The sequence below is a fragment of the Spea bombifrons genome, chromosome 8, assembly GCF_027358695.1.
Source record: "Spea bombifrons isolate aSpeBom1 chromosome 8, aSpeBom1.2.pri, whole genome shotgun sequence".
Lineage (NCBI taxonomy): Eukaryota > Metazoa > Chordata > Amphibia > Anura > Pelobatidae > Spea > Spea bombifrons.
Window position 1 is genome coordinate 9,450,478 of NC_071094.1, and position 15,804 is coordinate 9,466,281.

Below are 15,804 nucleotides of genomic sequence, written 5' to 3' on the forward strand. Positions count from 1 at the left end.
TATATATATATACACACATATACACACACACCGTATATATATATCTCCATAAAATCTATGACAAACAATAAGAAAAAGGGTTGGCAAAAAAAGTAAACATATGCCTCTGACATACCCAAGGCCACCACCATCCCAGTAAGAAATACCTTCATATGGTGTCAGTTCCCTTTACGAAAAACATAGAAACATCGAATTTAGTGGCAAATAAGGACCATTCATTTATCTAATTTGGTCATTTGGCTTGTTTTATGTCCAGAATAATCTTATGCCAACACAGTCATGTTTAACCCCTTCACTACCGGGGTTTTTAGTACTGTACGTACCATGTTTTTTTTTGTTTTTTTACCATATGTTGGTTTAAGCAAGATTACCCTTTTCTGTGTTTAATGCAACTAAGTATGTAAAAAAATAAATAAATAAATAAACCTACACTAAAAAAATAAATAAACAAAATTCCTTGCAATTTCCTTTACAAACATAACAATGTTTCAATTTATGTTCAACAACATTCCCTGATCAGACGTATCCGACATGCACATGTTTTTATGTTCTACAGGGCCACATGCATCCCTTCCATAATATCCTATAGGGTACAATTTTTAACGTCTGGCTCAAGGGGTTTATACGTTTGTTATGGCGTTAGGTGTTTTTTTTTACTTTTATCAGTATAATTGTAACGGAGATCACTTTTAGGCTTCTGACGACAATAGAGATGTCCCTGCTACACAAAGTCAGGACATACTGGGACGTCCTAATGGGTATCTAATCACAGCTTTTCAGGACGTACCAGTACATCCATATGGTCACAAAGAGGTTATTAACTGCTAACACTCTTGCAGGATGGCTGTTCACCAAGTAGGGTGATGGATAGGCAGAAGTAAAACTTCCCACATTACATCTAGTCTTCTAACCCTCTAGATTTAGATTATGACCTCTTGTCCTGACATTTCTCCATGTCCATTCCTCATTTTAGAGACTCTTCTCTGGCATCTTCTCCAGAATCTCTACACCAGAACTAACCACGATACTCCACGCGACGTCTCGCCAGAGATCCGTAAAGTGGCAGAATCACCAAAAAATCCAACAAACGGTGAACCTTCCGTTATTTCAAGAAAAAACCTGGTTATATTTATCTGTGTTATTATTTTATTTGTATTGGTCATGAGCACAATAAATACGTCCTTTCCAGCAAAGATAATAAAATGACAATATAATGAAAGGCCATGTAAGGAAGAACATCCAAACTATAAGTTTACATTGTATTTTTTGTATGATTCTTGCACACATTCTCTGTTCTACATATTGCGTCCTTGGGGAAAGGTGTGTGTGTCCCCGTGAGTCTGTGTGTGCGTGTGTCCGTAAGTCCGAGTCTGTGTGTGCGTGTGTCTGTGAGTCCGAGTCTGTGTGTGCGTGTCCGAGTCTGTGTGTGCGTGTGTGTGCGTGTCTGAGTCCGAGTCTGTGTGTGTCCGTGAGTCCGAGTCTGTGTGTGCGTGTGTCCGAGTCCGTGTGTGCGTATGTCCGTGAGTCCGAGTCTGTGTGTGCGTGTGTCCGAGTGTGTGTTGTTCCTATAGATTTGTACAGCGCTGTGGAATAGCATGGCGCTATAAAACATTAATAAACAATACTCTTGCACTGCTCCAGTAATTGGATAAATCACATATAATAGCACTGAGAATCCACTTGTTACAGACGTGCATCCAGAACGAAGATTCTATATCTATAGCAAGTATTTCAGCAGCTGTGGCAAAGCGAATCATGGAGGAGGATTTCCTTTTAAACCAGGTTGATTTTTAAATATTACAATATTTTTGGGACACTGAGTCGATAATGATTATTACACCAACATATACAATAGCAAAAAGATCCTGTGGGTGTCTATGCAGTCACAGATCTTAAGGCGTTATACTATAGCGTGACTGGCGTTAAGTTGATGGAAACAGAATTTGATGGCAAATAAGAATCATTTTCTGATCTTATTCGGCCCTTGGTTTTTTCGTAGTTAGGATAGCTCATGCCTATCCCACACGTTTACATTTCCTCACCGCATTAACATCTACCACTTCTGCTGGGATGCTATCCTACTTATCTACCACGCTACATCAGTATTGTTAGAAAATGTAGGCAATGAATGCTAAGTGTAAAAGATAATGTTGTAAATGCAGACATCTGGCGATTTAAAACCAATGACAATGCATATTATTCCAAAAATGTGTGTCAGTCGGGAGAGAAGAGCTAGATAGTGTTCACGCCTGGAAAGGAGGGTTGCATGGTATACACGTGATAGCCTGGAATGGAGGGTTACATGGTATACATGCTATAGCGTGGCATGGAGGGTTACATGGCATACACGTGATAGCCTGGAATGGAGGGTTACACGGTAAACACGTGATAGCCTGGAATGGAAGATTGCATGGTGTACACATGATAGCCTGGAATGGAGGGTTACGTGGTATACAGGTGATACCCTGGAATGGAGGGTTACATGGTATACACGCTATAGCCTGGCATGGAGGGTTACATGGTATACACGCTATAGCCTGGCATGAACGGCTACATGGTGTACACGCTATAGTCTGGCATGGAGGGTTACATGGTATACATGCGATAGCCTGGCATGGAGAGTTACATGGTATACACACTATAGTCTGGCATGGAGGGTTACATGGTATACACGCTATAGCCTGGCATGGAGGGTTACATGGTATACACGGTATAGCCTGGCATGGAGGGTTACATGGTATACACGCTTTAGCCTGGCATGAACGGCTACATGGTGGTACACGCTATAGTCTGGCATGGAGGGTTACATGGTATACATGTGATAGCCTGGCATGGAGAGTTACATGGTATACACGCTATAGCCTGGCATGGAGGGTTACATGGTATACACGCTATAGCCTGGCATGGAGGGTTACATGGTATACACGCTATAGCCTGGCATGGAGAGTTACATGGTATACACGCTATAGCCTGGCATGGAGGGTGACATGGTAGATAGATAGATAGATAGATAGATAGATAGATAGATAGATAGATAGATAGATAGATAGATAGATAGATAGATGATTGACAGACAAACAGACAGAGATGCCCATGTTTATGGTAAGAATATTATACGGCACTGAGAGAGTCACTGCACCCTTGACAATAAATTAAGACAACCCTGATAATAAGATATCATCAAGTGCATACAGCAAACATAAATCATATTCTGTCACGCATAGCAACGTGTACCACGGTGTGACGTGCCCGTGTACATTTATATATGTAACACACATGTCCAATAAATGTCTGGGGACCCCTGCATTGTATGATACATTACCCATGATATTTAACACAACAAAGCCCCGCGGGGTTTTCATTCATGACACCAGTGTTATTATATGCAGTGCATACAGTGTACTTGGCTTTCCCTCTGTCACCACACAACAGGTACACATCAATACATTCACAGTGTCAATATACGTGCTATCCTAATATATACACACACATAATATATACACACACATTATATATATATATATATATATATATATATATATAACTGTAAAGAATACACATCAGACGCGGGTATACATGTAATTACAATTACAATATTACAATAGATGAGAACCATTGAATTCTGGTCCATCTGCAGAGATTGTATACAGTGTGTGCGTGTGTATATATATATATATATATATATATATATACTCCTTAGCAGTCCTGCAGATGAACCAGTATTCAGTCACACACACATATACATGTATATATTATATAGCAATGATTGAACACATGCATTAATGTACCAGAGGGAGGCAGTTAAAGCACAGCCAGGCATGCAGGAAATGCACCGTACCCGTGCTCAGAGCCGTACCCGCTGCCAGCCGTCTCCCGGCCTCTTCTCTCCCCTGCCCCGCTACAAATCGCGGCTCCAGTCCAGCAGTTTAGCGGTGTTATGGGTGCACTCTGCAACCAAACCTCACAAGTGACAGCCCGCCTTTGGTCGCCAGCTATTGGCTGGTGTTTGTCAGCTCAGGGTTACCGAGCGCTGCTATTGTAAGAACTGACTGCCAGTCGTCATAAATGACCCTCCCCCTGGGTTCGGTTGACATGGGATTAATAAAATAAAAAATGCTAAGCGCCCTCTCGCGGTGAGAGACGAGTACAGCACGCAGGGTCAGGTTCATATAGAAATACTGTTTTACTGTCAATATAGGCGGGAAAACAAAAGCTTTCTGGCATTGGACTCGTTCTTAGAGATGTGAATTCCTAAAAGTGAACATATATGTACTTTACATTTTAATTTAAATCACAGCTGCTGTACAATGTACTTTAGTGCATGCCCTCCTCTGTTACTGCGTGTCTGGTATGGTTTCGTGCTCTAATAGCAACACAGCTACCAGTTACTTACCTGAATATTTACCACACCCGTTTTCCCAAATCCCCACCCAATTAACCTAACCCACAGGATTAGCATAATCTAGCCCCACCCAGTTATTATGGTGCAGATTATGTCACCAAATTCCCACCAATACTACCATAGACACTTAGAGTATTACATTAACACACTGTATATCGACACACCCCAAAAACACAAACAGTCGAAAACTGTATACCGACACTTATTGTAGGACCGTGCACTGACACTCCTCTCACACACGCTATTTGCTGACACACAATGTCTAAAACTGTATACTGTCACCCACACACACTTATTCTAACCCTGTACACTGACCCCCACACACACTTATTCTAACCCTGTACACTGACCCCCACACACACTTATTCTAACCCTGTACACTGACCCCCACACACACTTATTCTAACCCTGTACACTGACACACACACACACACACACTTATTCTAACCCTGTACACTGGCCCCCACACACACTTATTCTAACCCTGTACACTGACCCCGACACACACTTATTCTAACCCTGTACACTGACCCCCACACACACTTATTCTCACCCTGTACACTGACACACACACTCATTTTAACCGTGGATAGGCACAGACATGGTTCATCGTGAACCTTTTTACAGATGCTGGACTTGTTTTATTAGAAATATTACTAAACCCTGCTCCTGGGTTAAATGTATGTTAGAGTGAATTAGAGTGAATCATTCCATTCCCTTTAGGCCCCAAAGAGTAACGGATAAACTGTCACAATACAAACATATACACTTCCTTTACAAAACACCTACCCATACACACATACATACACATTCACACTTGCCCTAACACACACACTCATTCTCTTCTTCCTCATTACCTCACCTCTTTTTTCTTTATCTCCCTTATTTTTCATATCTCTACTCTTTTTGTATCCTTATCTCTCACATTTTCTCACCTTTCGCCCCATCTCAGTTCTTTCTCATTATCTCCTTCCTTTCTCATTTCCCTTTATTGCTCCTCACCTCTTATCTTTCTCCCTGTTCTTTTCTTTAAGTCCTGTGGTGGGAGGGCGCTGATGTTTCAGTGCTGATATGACATTGTATCTGGCATTAATCGTCAGCACACAGTGCTAAGGAGCCCCTTAAATCCGGACGTGTTAGAGGGAGATCTGTGCTCTCCCCCTTCACCATTCATTATGAAGGACACTAGCAATTTTCACCATCGTCTGAGCCAGCCCTATATAATGACTAACTCAAAGTATGAGAAGACATCTCAAAGATTTAGCTATATATATTATATAGGGTCAGTCACTGGGGTTGGCCCTTCCTAAATGTGTAAGCAAAGTAAAGGAGTCAAAATCAGAACTCTCCCCAATAGTGAATATACAATATAAGAAATGATGTGAATCAGTGCTCACTGTTAAAATTACATAACCACAATAAATTACCCCATTGGAACGCAGCCTCCATTCTGTACTCCCCTGAGTATGCCGTACACTGAAACACAGAACATTGGAGGCGCAGGACCATATGGGAGAGAAATAGAAAATCCTACAGCGTATTGTTTTCAATTCAAAGTAATAATTAAAGTTTAAAAACACTCACAAACTTAGAATACTTAAGTGGCCATAGAGTTCCTTATTGCTTCTGCTTCTTCCACCCTAGCAAGTTCTGAGTAAGATTTGTCTATGGCAATCATGAGGTCCTACTTCTGCCCCCTTCTCAGCGGTCCAACGATTCTTGCCATCGATTGGGTTTTTGAATCAGCGGCAGGAAAGCAATCCCACTGAAATGAATGGGAACACTTTCTGTGTGGATGGCGGGGTATCAGATGCATGGACACGTGCTCGACTGCTCACATCTGGGGTTGGGTAAAGGGACACATGGGGGATTCTGCATAATCCTCCCATGTATGTACAGGAGGGACCACTCAATCCGATGCCTTAAAGTGCATATGATGGTTGGAGTGTACCTTTAAGGTGATCTGGCTAGATCATGGACAATGCTTTACAAAGACATTTTAATTGGTCTCCCGCTATTAGTATCTACATGCAATATATATAATTATTATGGAGCGCCTTAGCATTTTCACAAAGATTCTGTATTCCGGGAAAGGACATGCAGCTCTCTTAGACAAAGTGTTCTCCCTACATATAAAAACATTTGTATGTATTTATGAAAACGCACACGTAATATTGTTTTACCAATGTAACTAATTCAGCATTTGGTACAAGGCATTTTTGGTACTAGTGCACCTAGATAGACTGGACCTCCAAGGTAGTATTCTCAGGGGTACTACCTGTGCCATGCGCTACACCAGGAAGACAGCAGTAGATTAGACAACTAAATGCATGGCAGAAGTCTTCGTGTAAGGAGGAGGACTAGCTGACGATCTCAAATATTTCTGTTCAGTACTGCAGATGAAAATGAAGGAGACGGACCTCAGTTAGGGGACAAAGGAATAGCGAGTCATTTGATACATGTGAGTTTATCGAGGCAGCTGTCTAAGGTAAAGACAAGTCTATGGGATACATGATTGGAGACACCCCAAGTTATCAAAAGAGCTTGGACCCATTCTATTTAATATTTTTATTAGTGATATCGCAGATGGTCTTGATGGTAAGATATGTATTTTTGCTGATGAGACAAAGATTTGCAACAGGGTTGACTTCCCTGGAGGGAGAAGCTAAAGGGCAAATGATTTAGGTAAACTAGAAAAATGGCAGCTGCCGTTTAATTGAGTTAAGTGAAACATAATGACCCCAAGGCATAAAAATCCATGGGCAGAGTACAGAATAGTTAAGCATCCATGGCATCTTCGATATAAGATAAGGCCATGGACTAAGTAATCAGGAACCAGGCAGACCAGATGGGCCGAATGGTTCTTATCTGCCAGCCAACACATTGTTTCTATATTACGCTTCCGCCAAATGATTTCACAATTTTAGTTTGAAAAATCTGAAAAGTTCTGAAACAGCAAGCCTGGAAATTATACTAAATTTCAGGTAATGAAAACTTACAAGTGTCTCTTTCAAGAAACAATAATTGCGAAAACAACCTGCAGGTATTAAAGCACAGGCTCAAAAGGAATAATTCTACATTAAAACTACCCCAAGTCAAACACCTGTAAGAACACAAACAAGATAAATTATTAAAGCCTTACACTTTTTTTTTTTATTCCCAATATTTAAATTCTATGTGTTTTATTAAGATTACTTTATTAAAATACAAGATATCTGGAAGGGAAAATAACCTAAGATCAGTACAATTATTTTAATGTACAAATTCAAAAGCTGCAGTAGTTTCCATGAACATTCCATTGGAAATAAAAAGCAACTTTTGACAAACTCTTTAAATTTTTTCATTTATATATTCACTTTAAAACATCTGATGAAGGGAGGCGTACTTTTTCCTCCAACACACAACACAAGGTGTTTACAGTCAGGTCCATAACAATTTTGCTGCTGAACATTTGTCCTGTCACAAAAAAATAAAAAAAAAATCAAACAGCTAGAAGTAATTAATCGAAGAGTTGGCTGGGGTTGGCGGAGCAGAAAAAAGGTGGGAAAAAGGGAAAATATTTCCCGCCAGACTTCAAACAAGTGGGAAGTTGGGGAAAAAAAGAAAACAAAACATATTTACAACAAAAAGAAACGCAGTTAGGTTGTGGCACTTGAATAAAAATAAAAAAGTGAATTTTAGATAGCCTCCAATGCTGCCAATTGACTTTAGAAGCCAAGCAGCGAGACATTTTTGGCCTAATTATATTTTTTTTTAGGTTTAGGGTGGTTACAATTTTAGATCCTGGTTACACCGCAGCTGTTGGTTAACCAGGCAAGCAAACCGAACAAACTATAGCTCTTAACTGAATCGCACGCAGAAGCCTTTAGTGCCAACAGGGCAGAACAAGGTTTACGGACCCCAAATGTATTAATGACACTTTATATGCTTTGGTGCATAGTGACAGTAAGACTCAGCAACATCGCAAGTACCAACTTAGAATGCGGTATCATTTCAGTTACCATACTGGACTACAAAAATATTGAAACGATTTAATGGGAGACCATTTTTGCAGCTCATTCTCGCATGGTTGTTAAATTAACACTTACATCAGAAAAAGTGAAGATAACCCTTTTGCTGCCAAGCGCGGCTGGGAGCTGCTGAATTGCTTGGCAACAATAAGGTTACGAAAGTAATAAACAATATATGTTTGATAATTTATTAAAAAAAAAAAGGCAAGATGCAGCATTTCAGCAGCAAAGTGCTAAAAAAAAATAAAGACGAAAAAAAAAAGGTTCCAGCACAGAACAGAATGTGGAAAGACCTCAGAGAAAATACGGAGTGGTGGTTCTGGGAGGGATGACGCGCTCTGAATCAGGGACAGCCCGAAATAGTTTTGGCTCTCGAGTATTCACATCTTTGAACACCATAATGGAGGCAATGTTTCCACAGCGGTAACAGTAGTTGGGTGCTGACCAGACTGTCACAAGTTTCTCATCAAACATGAATTTGTAGCCTTCATGCACAAGTTGATGTGCTCTGCAGATCAGCTTCAGATTGTTGATGTGGACGAACTGTAGGGAGGAAACATCCATTATCAACAGGAAGATTTCAAACGTGCTGCACAGCGTCGATCAAAAAAGAAACAACGACCAATGAGAAACTTCATCACGCTAAGACTGACAACACAATATATTGGTAGAGTAACCAAAAATCTTTTTTTTTTTTTTTTTTAAATGCACATCATCATCCAGGCAGGTAGCGAGGTGGTTTCATTTTAAATTACCGGGAACCACAATTCCATCCCAAAATTAACCATTCTATCATATGAAATGTGTTTCTCTGTAACATGTTTAGACAGGTTTTCCAGCTGTTCTAGAACTCCCATAATGACCAGAGGATCAACAGAAATGTGGCATAACCAGTAAAGGTTCTTTTTCTTAACATGGGTATTTTATGATAGAACAGCTGTGATAGATTGCAATATCTCCCTGTCCATGTCAGATAATCCAGTATTGTCTCTACTCATTACCTCATTAGTGACTTTGGCACCAAACAACCAGCCTGCTCCTCTGGGACTAATAGCCCAAGTATCGACATCTTCTGGGTCGGACCAGACGAGGTCACAAAATGCTCCTTTGTGAGGAATCTCTTGGTTCCGCTCAATAGTTCTGATCTGATCCAGCGTCTTTATGTCTGGAGAGAGGCCACCATGCACGCAGAGTATCTGCTCGTCTATGAGCTGCAACAGCAGAGGTGACAATATAAGGCCCGTGCGTTTACAGTTTGGGTAGATTATTCAAACAATCACAGAATTAAGAAAACCAGATACAGGAATAGTATGCAGAACTAGGTGTTTGGCATGAGCACCAAGCATGGAAAATACAAGCCTCCACTCAGTAGGGTTTTCTACAAAGCAATCCAAAGTAGTGGCAACTTGGCCCAATTTAAGATAGACTTTAGGAGGCTGCGTTGTAGAAATAGTTTTCTTTCTGACATTGGGCTTTACCAGTAAGGCGAGCATGCTCCTTAATAAAAGCCCTTACGCGTTGTTCATAATAGTTAGTTAATAGTTCATTAATATCAGTCTATTAGCCAAGTGTTAATAGCCCACTGTCACAGTGCAGCAACACTGGTCAAGACTGTTGAAAGACCTTGGGCTTTATTAACTAAACAGTGAGCTGTGAAGGATTAGCAAACGATTATCTTAACACTTAATGCTACAAACACTACGTTATACTACAAATGCTTCCAATAAACATTTCCGATTAGCCGCTCTTTAGAAGGTGCGCTTTTATAAACCCGTGTCACATTACCAAGAAACTACTTACAGCTGCTACGGTGAGCATATCGAACACCTTGGTACAGTACCGCCATGCATTGGCATTTCCATACTTCGTTTGGCACTCGTCTATAGAGAAAAAATACAAAACTCAATTACACCTTTGATACATGTATTCCGTGCAGCGCGTGGTATATTTAACATAATTAAACCACAGAGCAGAATTAAGGCTATTATACAAGTCTAATATATTAAACGTGACCGCACATTTAATTGAAATCAACAAAGCGGTTAATGAAAAAACCACAAATACTGCGTGATTAAGAGAACCTTCTGTTTCTAACAGCAGACCCGGAACCTACTAAATACTTAGGATGTTATCAGCAAAGAGAACAACAACATGAATGTAAAATTACAGATTTTTCTTGAGCAATGGAATATTCGGTTGCTCTGCTGCTCGTGGCCTTATGGACGGCAACATAGCCATAACTATCCACCGGTGAGGTAGCCGAGCTCCGTGTCTCTGATGTCACACAGTGAAAGATGCCTTCACAACCAAGATTTCCTCCAACAGAACATTTCAAGGATACAGAGAAAGCTCAGTTCCATAAACGTAACGGAAGGAAGCAGATTCATTCTAGAGGCAGAAGCGCTCACCATAAAATCCATAAACTTGGGTGATTTGCCTGCTCTCGTGGTTCCCTCTTAGCAGTGTGATGCGGTCTGGCCACTTTGCTTTTAGGGCGAGAAGGTAGGTAAATGTCTCCAAACTGTAGTACCCTCTATCTACAAAGTCTCCCTGTAAAAAAAAAGAGGGGGTAGTATTAAAAACAATATATACAAGCCTGTCAAAGAAAGGCAACGGTCAAAGTCACCTTCATAACGGAGGGAAACAGAACGAGGGCTGAATGTACTTTAGAACATGGCTTAAACACATAAGCGTATCTCCATAATCCGCAACATCAGCCATCTTGGTTTTGTCAGGAAAGACCAGCGTTTGCTTGCGTGCCATTAACTCGCCTTAGGCAGTTATTTCAAGACAGATTTAGAAGTTGGAGGAACACTGACATAACTTCTAGATTGTAAGCTTGCAAGCCAAGCCCAAACACTTTTTATGCAGTAGCTGTTGTACATAATGCCTCCATCTACTGGCAGAAAGCTACATATTCCGTCCCAACGTCATGTTGTCCTTGTAAGTTGGTTATATAAAAGTACCTGAGGCAGCGTGATGAAGAAGTCTACGCAGGGACTATTTACAGTTAAATCACTTTTATGGTTTATGCAGTTCTCTGCTGTGGACTCTGCTGTGGGAAAAAACATGAAACGTGGGTTTCTCATTAAACCCAGAAAAATAAACCCGAGCTTACTTACCATAAAGATGTAGTTCGTATCAGGAACCTGCCCTCCGGTCCTGAAGAGCTCACACAGATCATAGAACTGGAAGACAAATTGTGACGATCACTCACTGAGTGCAAAACACACAAAGCCCATTTCCGGCTGCTTTAAATCCCTCAACACATTTTAGGCTTTTGCTTTATTTAAAGCTGCCGAGTTTTAACACTTTTAGAACAGGGCATTCGAAGCATTATTCCTGCTACAATTCGGTGCCCAATCCCTATATGTTTAATAGTTAATACATTTCCAGGAACAACTATCATGTAGCACAAAAACAGGCACTGGCAGGCAGTTTCCATAGAAACTGAAAGAGCTTCTTAAAAGTTTATATTTTGTGTGATTAACCAGAGGAAATAATAAAACATCTAAGGTTTATTTGCTAGAGAGTGCTATTGGGGCATTTGCTAAGTGAATCAGGACCTTTAAACTTCATCTACATTTGCAGATGTTCCCTTAGGACAGTCGATGCCATCTCATGCTATGGAGGAGACTATGGATCAACGCCAAAGTCATGGTCCAGGTGCTGAAGAGCCACACGCATGACGGCAGGTTTCTTGGACAGTGAACATGATAAGGAGCAGTCAAGTTACATTATTGTGCAATTTAGCAGAACAGCTCACACTACCTGTCCATGTATATCTCCGCAGACCGTCACTGGCGTCGACACCGGCTGTACATTAGACTCTTCCAGCAGCAGATCACAGACATAGTCACATAATCTCTTTAGAAGAATGAAAGACATAATAGGTATTAAGAAACAGCAGGGTGAAATATTGCTGTATTTTAAATGTTTAGGTGCTGCATATACACACAAACACACCACATACAAAGCAGGAGACCCCCTACATGCTAAGCGCTCCCAAAACAATCGCGTTCACCACCTTACAGTCGCAAGTCTAGCAGCAGAGAACATTACAGCACTGCAGATCCAGAGAAAGTAGTGTCAAAGTTAGTAGCCAGCTTGATATAATGTAGGACCCAGAAGCACAGAGATTGACATAGATGGCCGGCTGTTTATTCTGGCTTAGACTGACTAAGACCGCAGCCCCTGGAGCAAAGCGGTGGGCAGACGGCTCTACTGGCCAATGTGGCTCTCTACTCAATGGGCCAGTTACAAGGAAGAACTCTTATCTCTCCAGCCTGCCTATTGGGGGACTGTGCCCTGTGACATCATATCCTTCTGCTCGGCACAGAGGATCACAGTCGCAGAGAGGGCGCTGCCCTAGGCAAATATACCACTGGCACAAAAACTTAGTAGCCAGTTCAAAAAATCTAGGAGCCATTGTCAACCTGGCTCCTGGGATTCATCAAGCCCAGGTTTATAGTAAAATAGAGCTGTTCTTTTATCTCTCTACTCATCTTTGTTGGAGAGGAACATTTGTTGTGATTTTTGTATAACATTGGTAGGTATTACTGTAAAATGAAGTTATACACACACTGACATTTAATCAGACAGAAGGGGGAAAATATACAAAAATTATTGGTTCAGAACCACGCTGCCATTCAACTTGGCCAGCAAGTGGAGGGTTTTATTTGCATCGCTTGTGCTTTAGTCTCTGAGGTCTGCAAATAATCTGCATTAAACTGAGAGAAACAGGATAAGGGCTTCCTGTAGAACTACCTGAATGCAACGTCAGAACGTTCTGGAAGTCTCACATCAAATCATCAAACTTAAAGATACCAACAAGCTGCGACTTACTGGTCAAAACCGAAGCCAGTAATTGCTTGACAACCCTTTCAACAATACCCAAGAACGTTAAAGTTTTACTTCCTTAAATTTGTTTCCCACCAGTTGGTGTAAAAATCAAAAAGATCTTATAGTGAGAACCAGAATTACAACATACAAGAGGAATTGAAAACTCCAATTAGTGAGATTTTCCTACCGCAGAGTCTCAGGGAACGTTTGACTAGTGTATTACTAATTTACTTACCAATTTAATTAGCATAAAAACAATATATATATATATATATATATACCTAAAAAATCCTTGTTAAGGTAAAACGCTAACAAAATTAAGGCTATTGCAGATGAATTTGAAGGTTTAAAGTGATTCTGGCACAAGTGATCTTATCACCATAGCAACCAATGACAACTGCATGCTGGTTAGCCTTGCCATTGGTTGCTATACCGTAACCGACACTGTGCTCCATGCTGTTAGACAGTATACGGTCCCTGGCCTCCTCAAACAAGCACTTTAACATGCATTCTCTAACAATTAAGATAAAGCAACTTATGGAGAAGCTGCAGCTCTCCTGCTCCTCTGTGGGCTCCTGCTTACGGAAGCCAATAGGCAGTAAGAAAGCACTGATTGAAATCAATGGGAGCACTTTGTACGCATGCAGGTATCATTGGACTACATGCGGATTTCACAAAGCCAGCGCCAGAGCCTACTAGCCAATTATCTCCCGCATGAGAAATAGCAGTGGGGTCCAAAGGCATATGGGGGTCACACATTTGCAAGGGGACCCCATGATCACTTAAAAGGGACCCCTAAGTCATCAGATACAATAGAAGAGCATATTATGGCAAGAGTACCCCTTTATATTATACGCGTTAGAGAAACCAAGCAATAAAGTTGTATTAAAGGGATACTTTGTAAGTATTTTCATTAACATGTAATGAGAAAAAAATAAAACAACCTAACTTTAGCACCCCCTCTATTGCTCTGCTACTTAAAGCAGTCACTGGCAAGTACGTGTGTCCTGAGGGATCTTAGGGAGTGCTTTCTACACATACGCACGTGGATGGGGGTCTCTTTAGACCCCTTGGAACTTCCAAACAAGCCGGTGCAAACCAAGAAGGTGGGAGGCAGGAAAACCACGCAAAAGCGTACAGCCATTCCGACTAATCATGTCATTCATTTACATGGAACAATGATTATTATTATTATTTATTGTTTAATATAGCGCCATCAAATTCCGTAGCGCTGTACAATGACCCGTTAAAGGGGACACGGCTATCACGAGCATCAGACTGCATATAACGGGTGCAGCGTCCCCTTGAGCAAGTAGAATTTCTTTGGCATTATTAACCATTTGTTGGCACCATGGCTCTGGGATTCCCTGTACGTGATGAGCCCTGTTTTAAGTTGTTACTTTTCATTCCTATAAAACGGGGGGGGGGGGGGGTATTTGTATGGCATTAAGGTCGTGTGCCAATTTATATTTCAATTCCATCACGAGCCGGCAACCAAAATAAACAAAGGCAGGTATCAGCCTTAAACCGACGAGCTAACCGTTTCAGGACGTGGATGACGAGGAGTCTGCAAATGACTTTGTTCCTTAAGATACAACATAGACACCTCTATGCTCATTCATTATTTCACAAGATGCTATACAGCTGTTTAATTGCACGGGCGATCTTTACATTAGCGTAACGCTTACTTATCATTTACATGCTCGCTTTATACAGAAATAGGTAAAAACTAACATAAGTGCATAACGGAGCAAAGAAATGATCCAGGCATTGAGGAAGTGCAACTCACTCATCTCTAATTTGAAAAAAAAAAAAACAATTACTGTATAGGTCGGCGCGTGTGAATAATGTAAAAAGAAACGACACTATTAGTATACCAAAGGCTGGAATTGGGCAGCAGTTACACAAACGAATATATATTTATATATATATGTATGTAATATATACATATCTATATATTATATATACATAACTATATCTATATATCACACAAACACAAAGGTCTAAGAGGACACAACCAACTGCCCGATGACAGCATGCAAAAAGCAGTTAAGGAGAAGCACAGACATGATACGGCAGGAACTGGCAGACTTTGACCCGAATGACAGACCTCCCGCGGTCGCAGATCGAACACCGCGAAACCGCCAGGCTCCACAACAACCTCCGCTCACCTTCAGGTCATTTTCCGGTAGATATTTACACTGCCGAGCAATTTCCACGTAGTTATCCAAATCTAGGGGTGCCATTTTGTGCAGAGGGAAAAAAAATTATCAGGGCGGGAGGCACCGGGCAAACGTCACATCCGACACGCTCCTCACTTCCGTGAAATGTGGGAAGGAAGGGACTCGAGAAGCAGTTTGAACAACTTTATTCGTATTACAAAAAAAGAACAAATTCTTTTTTAATTGACTTTGACTAACTGTTGGCCATTGGTTGTAATGATGTTCTTATGGGAATAGTAATTAGTTAATTGTCACACTATATTTATGAATGGGCTGATGCATAAATGAGTCATTTTATCACTCACTTAAACAGCAAACTTGTTTCACC

At 40.9% G+C, this 15,804-nt stretch overlaps 2 protein-coding genes across 3 annotated transcripts in view; both read right to left on the bottom strand.

Moving 5' to 3' along the window:
* Nucleotides 1-3,972, bottom strand: part of SCAI (suppressor of cancer cell invasion) — a 42,656-nt gene extending 38,684 nt beyond the window's left edge. Inside the window, exon 1 of one of the 2 annotated variants that reach the window (XM_053473512.1) lies at nt 3,857-3,972. The gene's annotated coding sequence lies outside the window, so the exon portion shown is untranslated. Of the gene's footprint in view, nt 1-3,838 lie in introns of both variants that reach the window. The other variant, XM_053473511.1, reaches the window with a different exon arrangement.
* Nucleotides 3,973-7,529: 3,557 nt separating this feature from the next.
* On the bottom strand, nt 7,530-15,580 carry PPP6C (protein phosphatase 6 catalytic subunit). Its single transcript, XM_053473187.1, has 7 exons — nt 15,426-15,580; nt 12,184-12,279; nt 11,535-11,600; nt 10,821-10,962; nt 10,213-10,292; nt 9,414-9,623; nt 7,530-8,955 (listed from the first exon to the last, which is right to left on the bottom strand). The coding sequence occupies exons 1-7, from the start codon at nt 15,498-15,500 to the stop codon at nt 8,707-8,709; spliced, it is 918 nt and encodes a 305-aa protein (XP_053329162.1). The 5' UTR covers nt 15,501-15,580; the 3' UTR covers nt 7,530-8,706.
* Nucleotides 15,581-15,804: the final 224 nt, after the last annotated feature.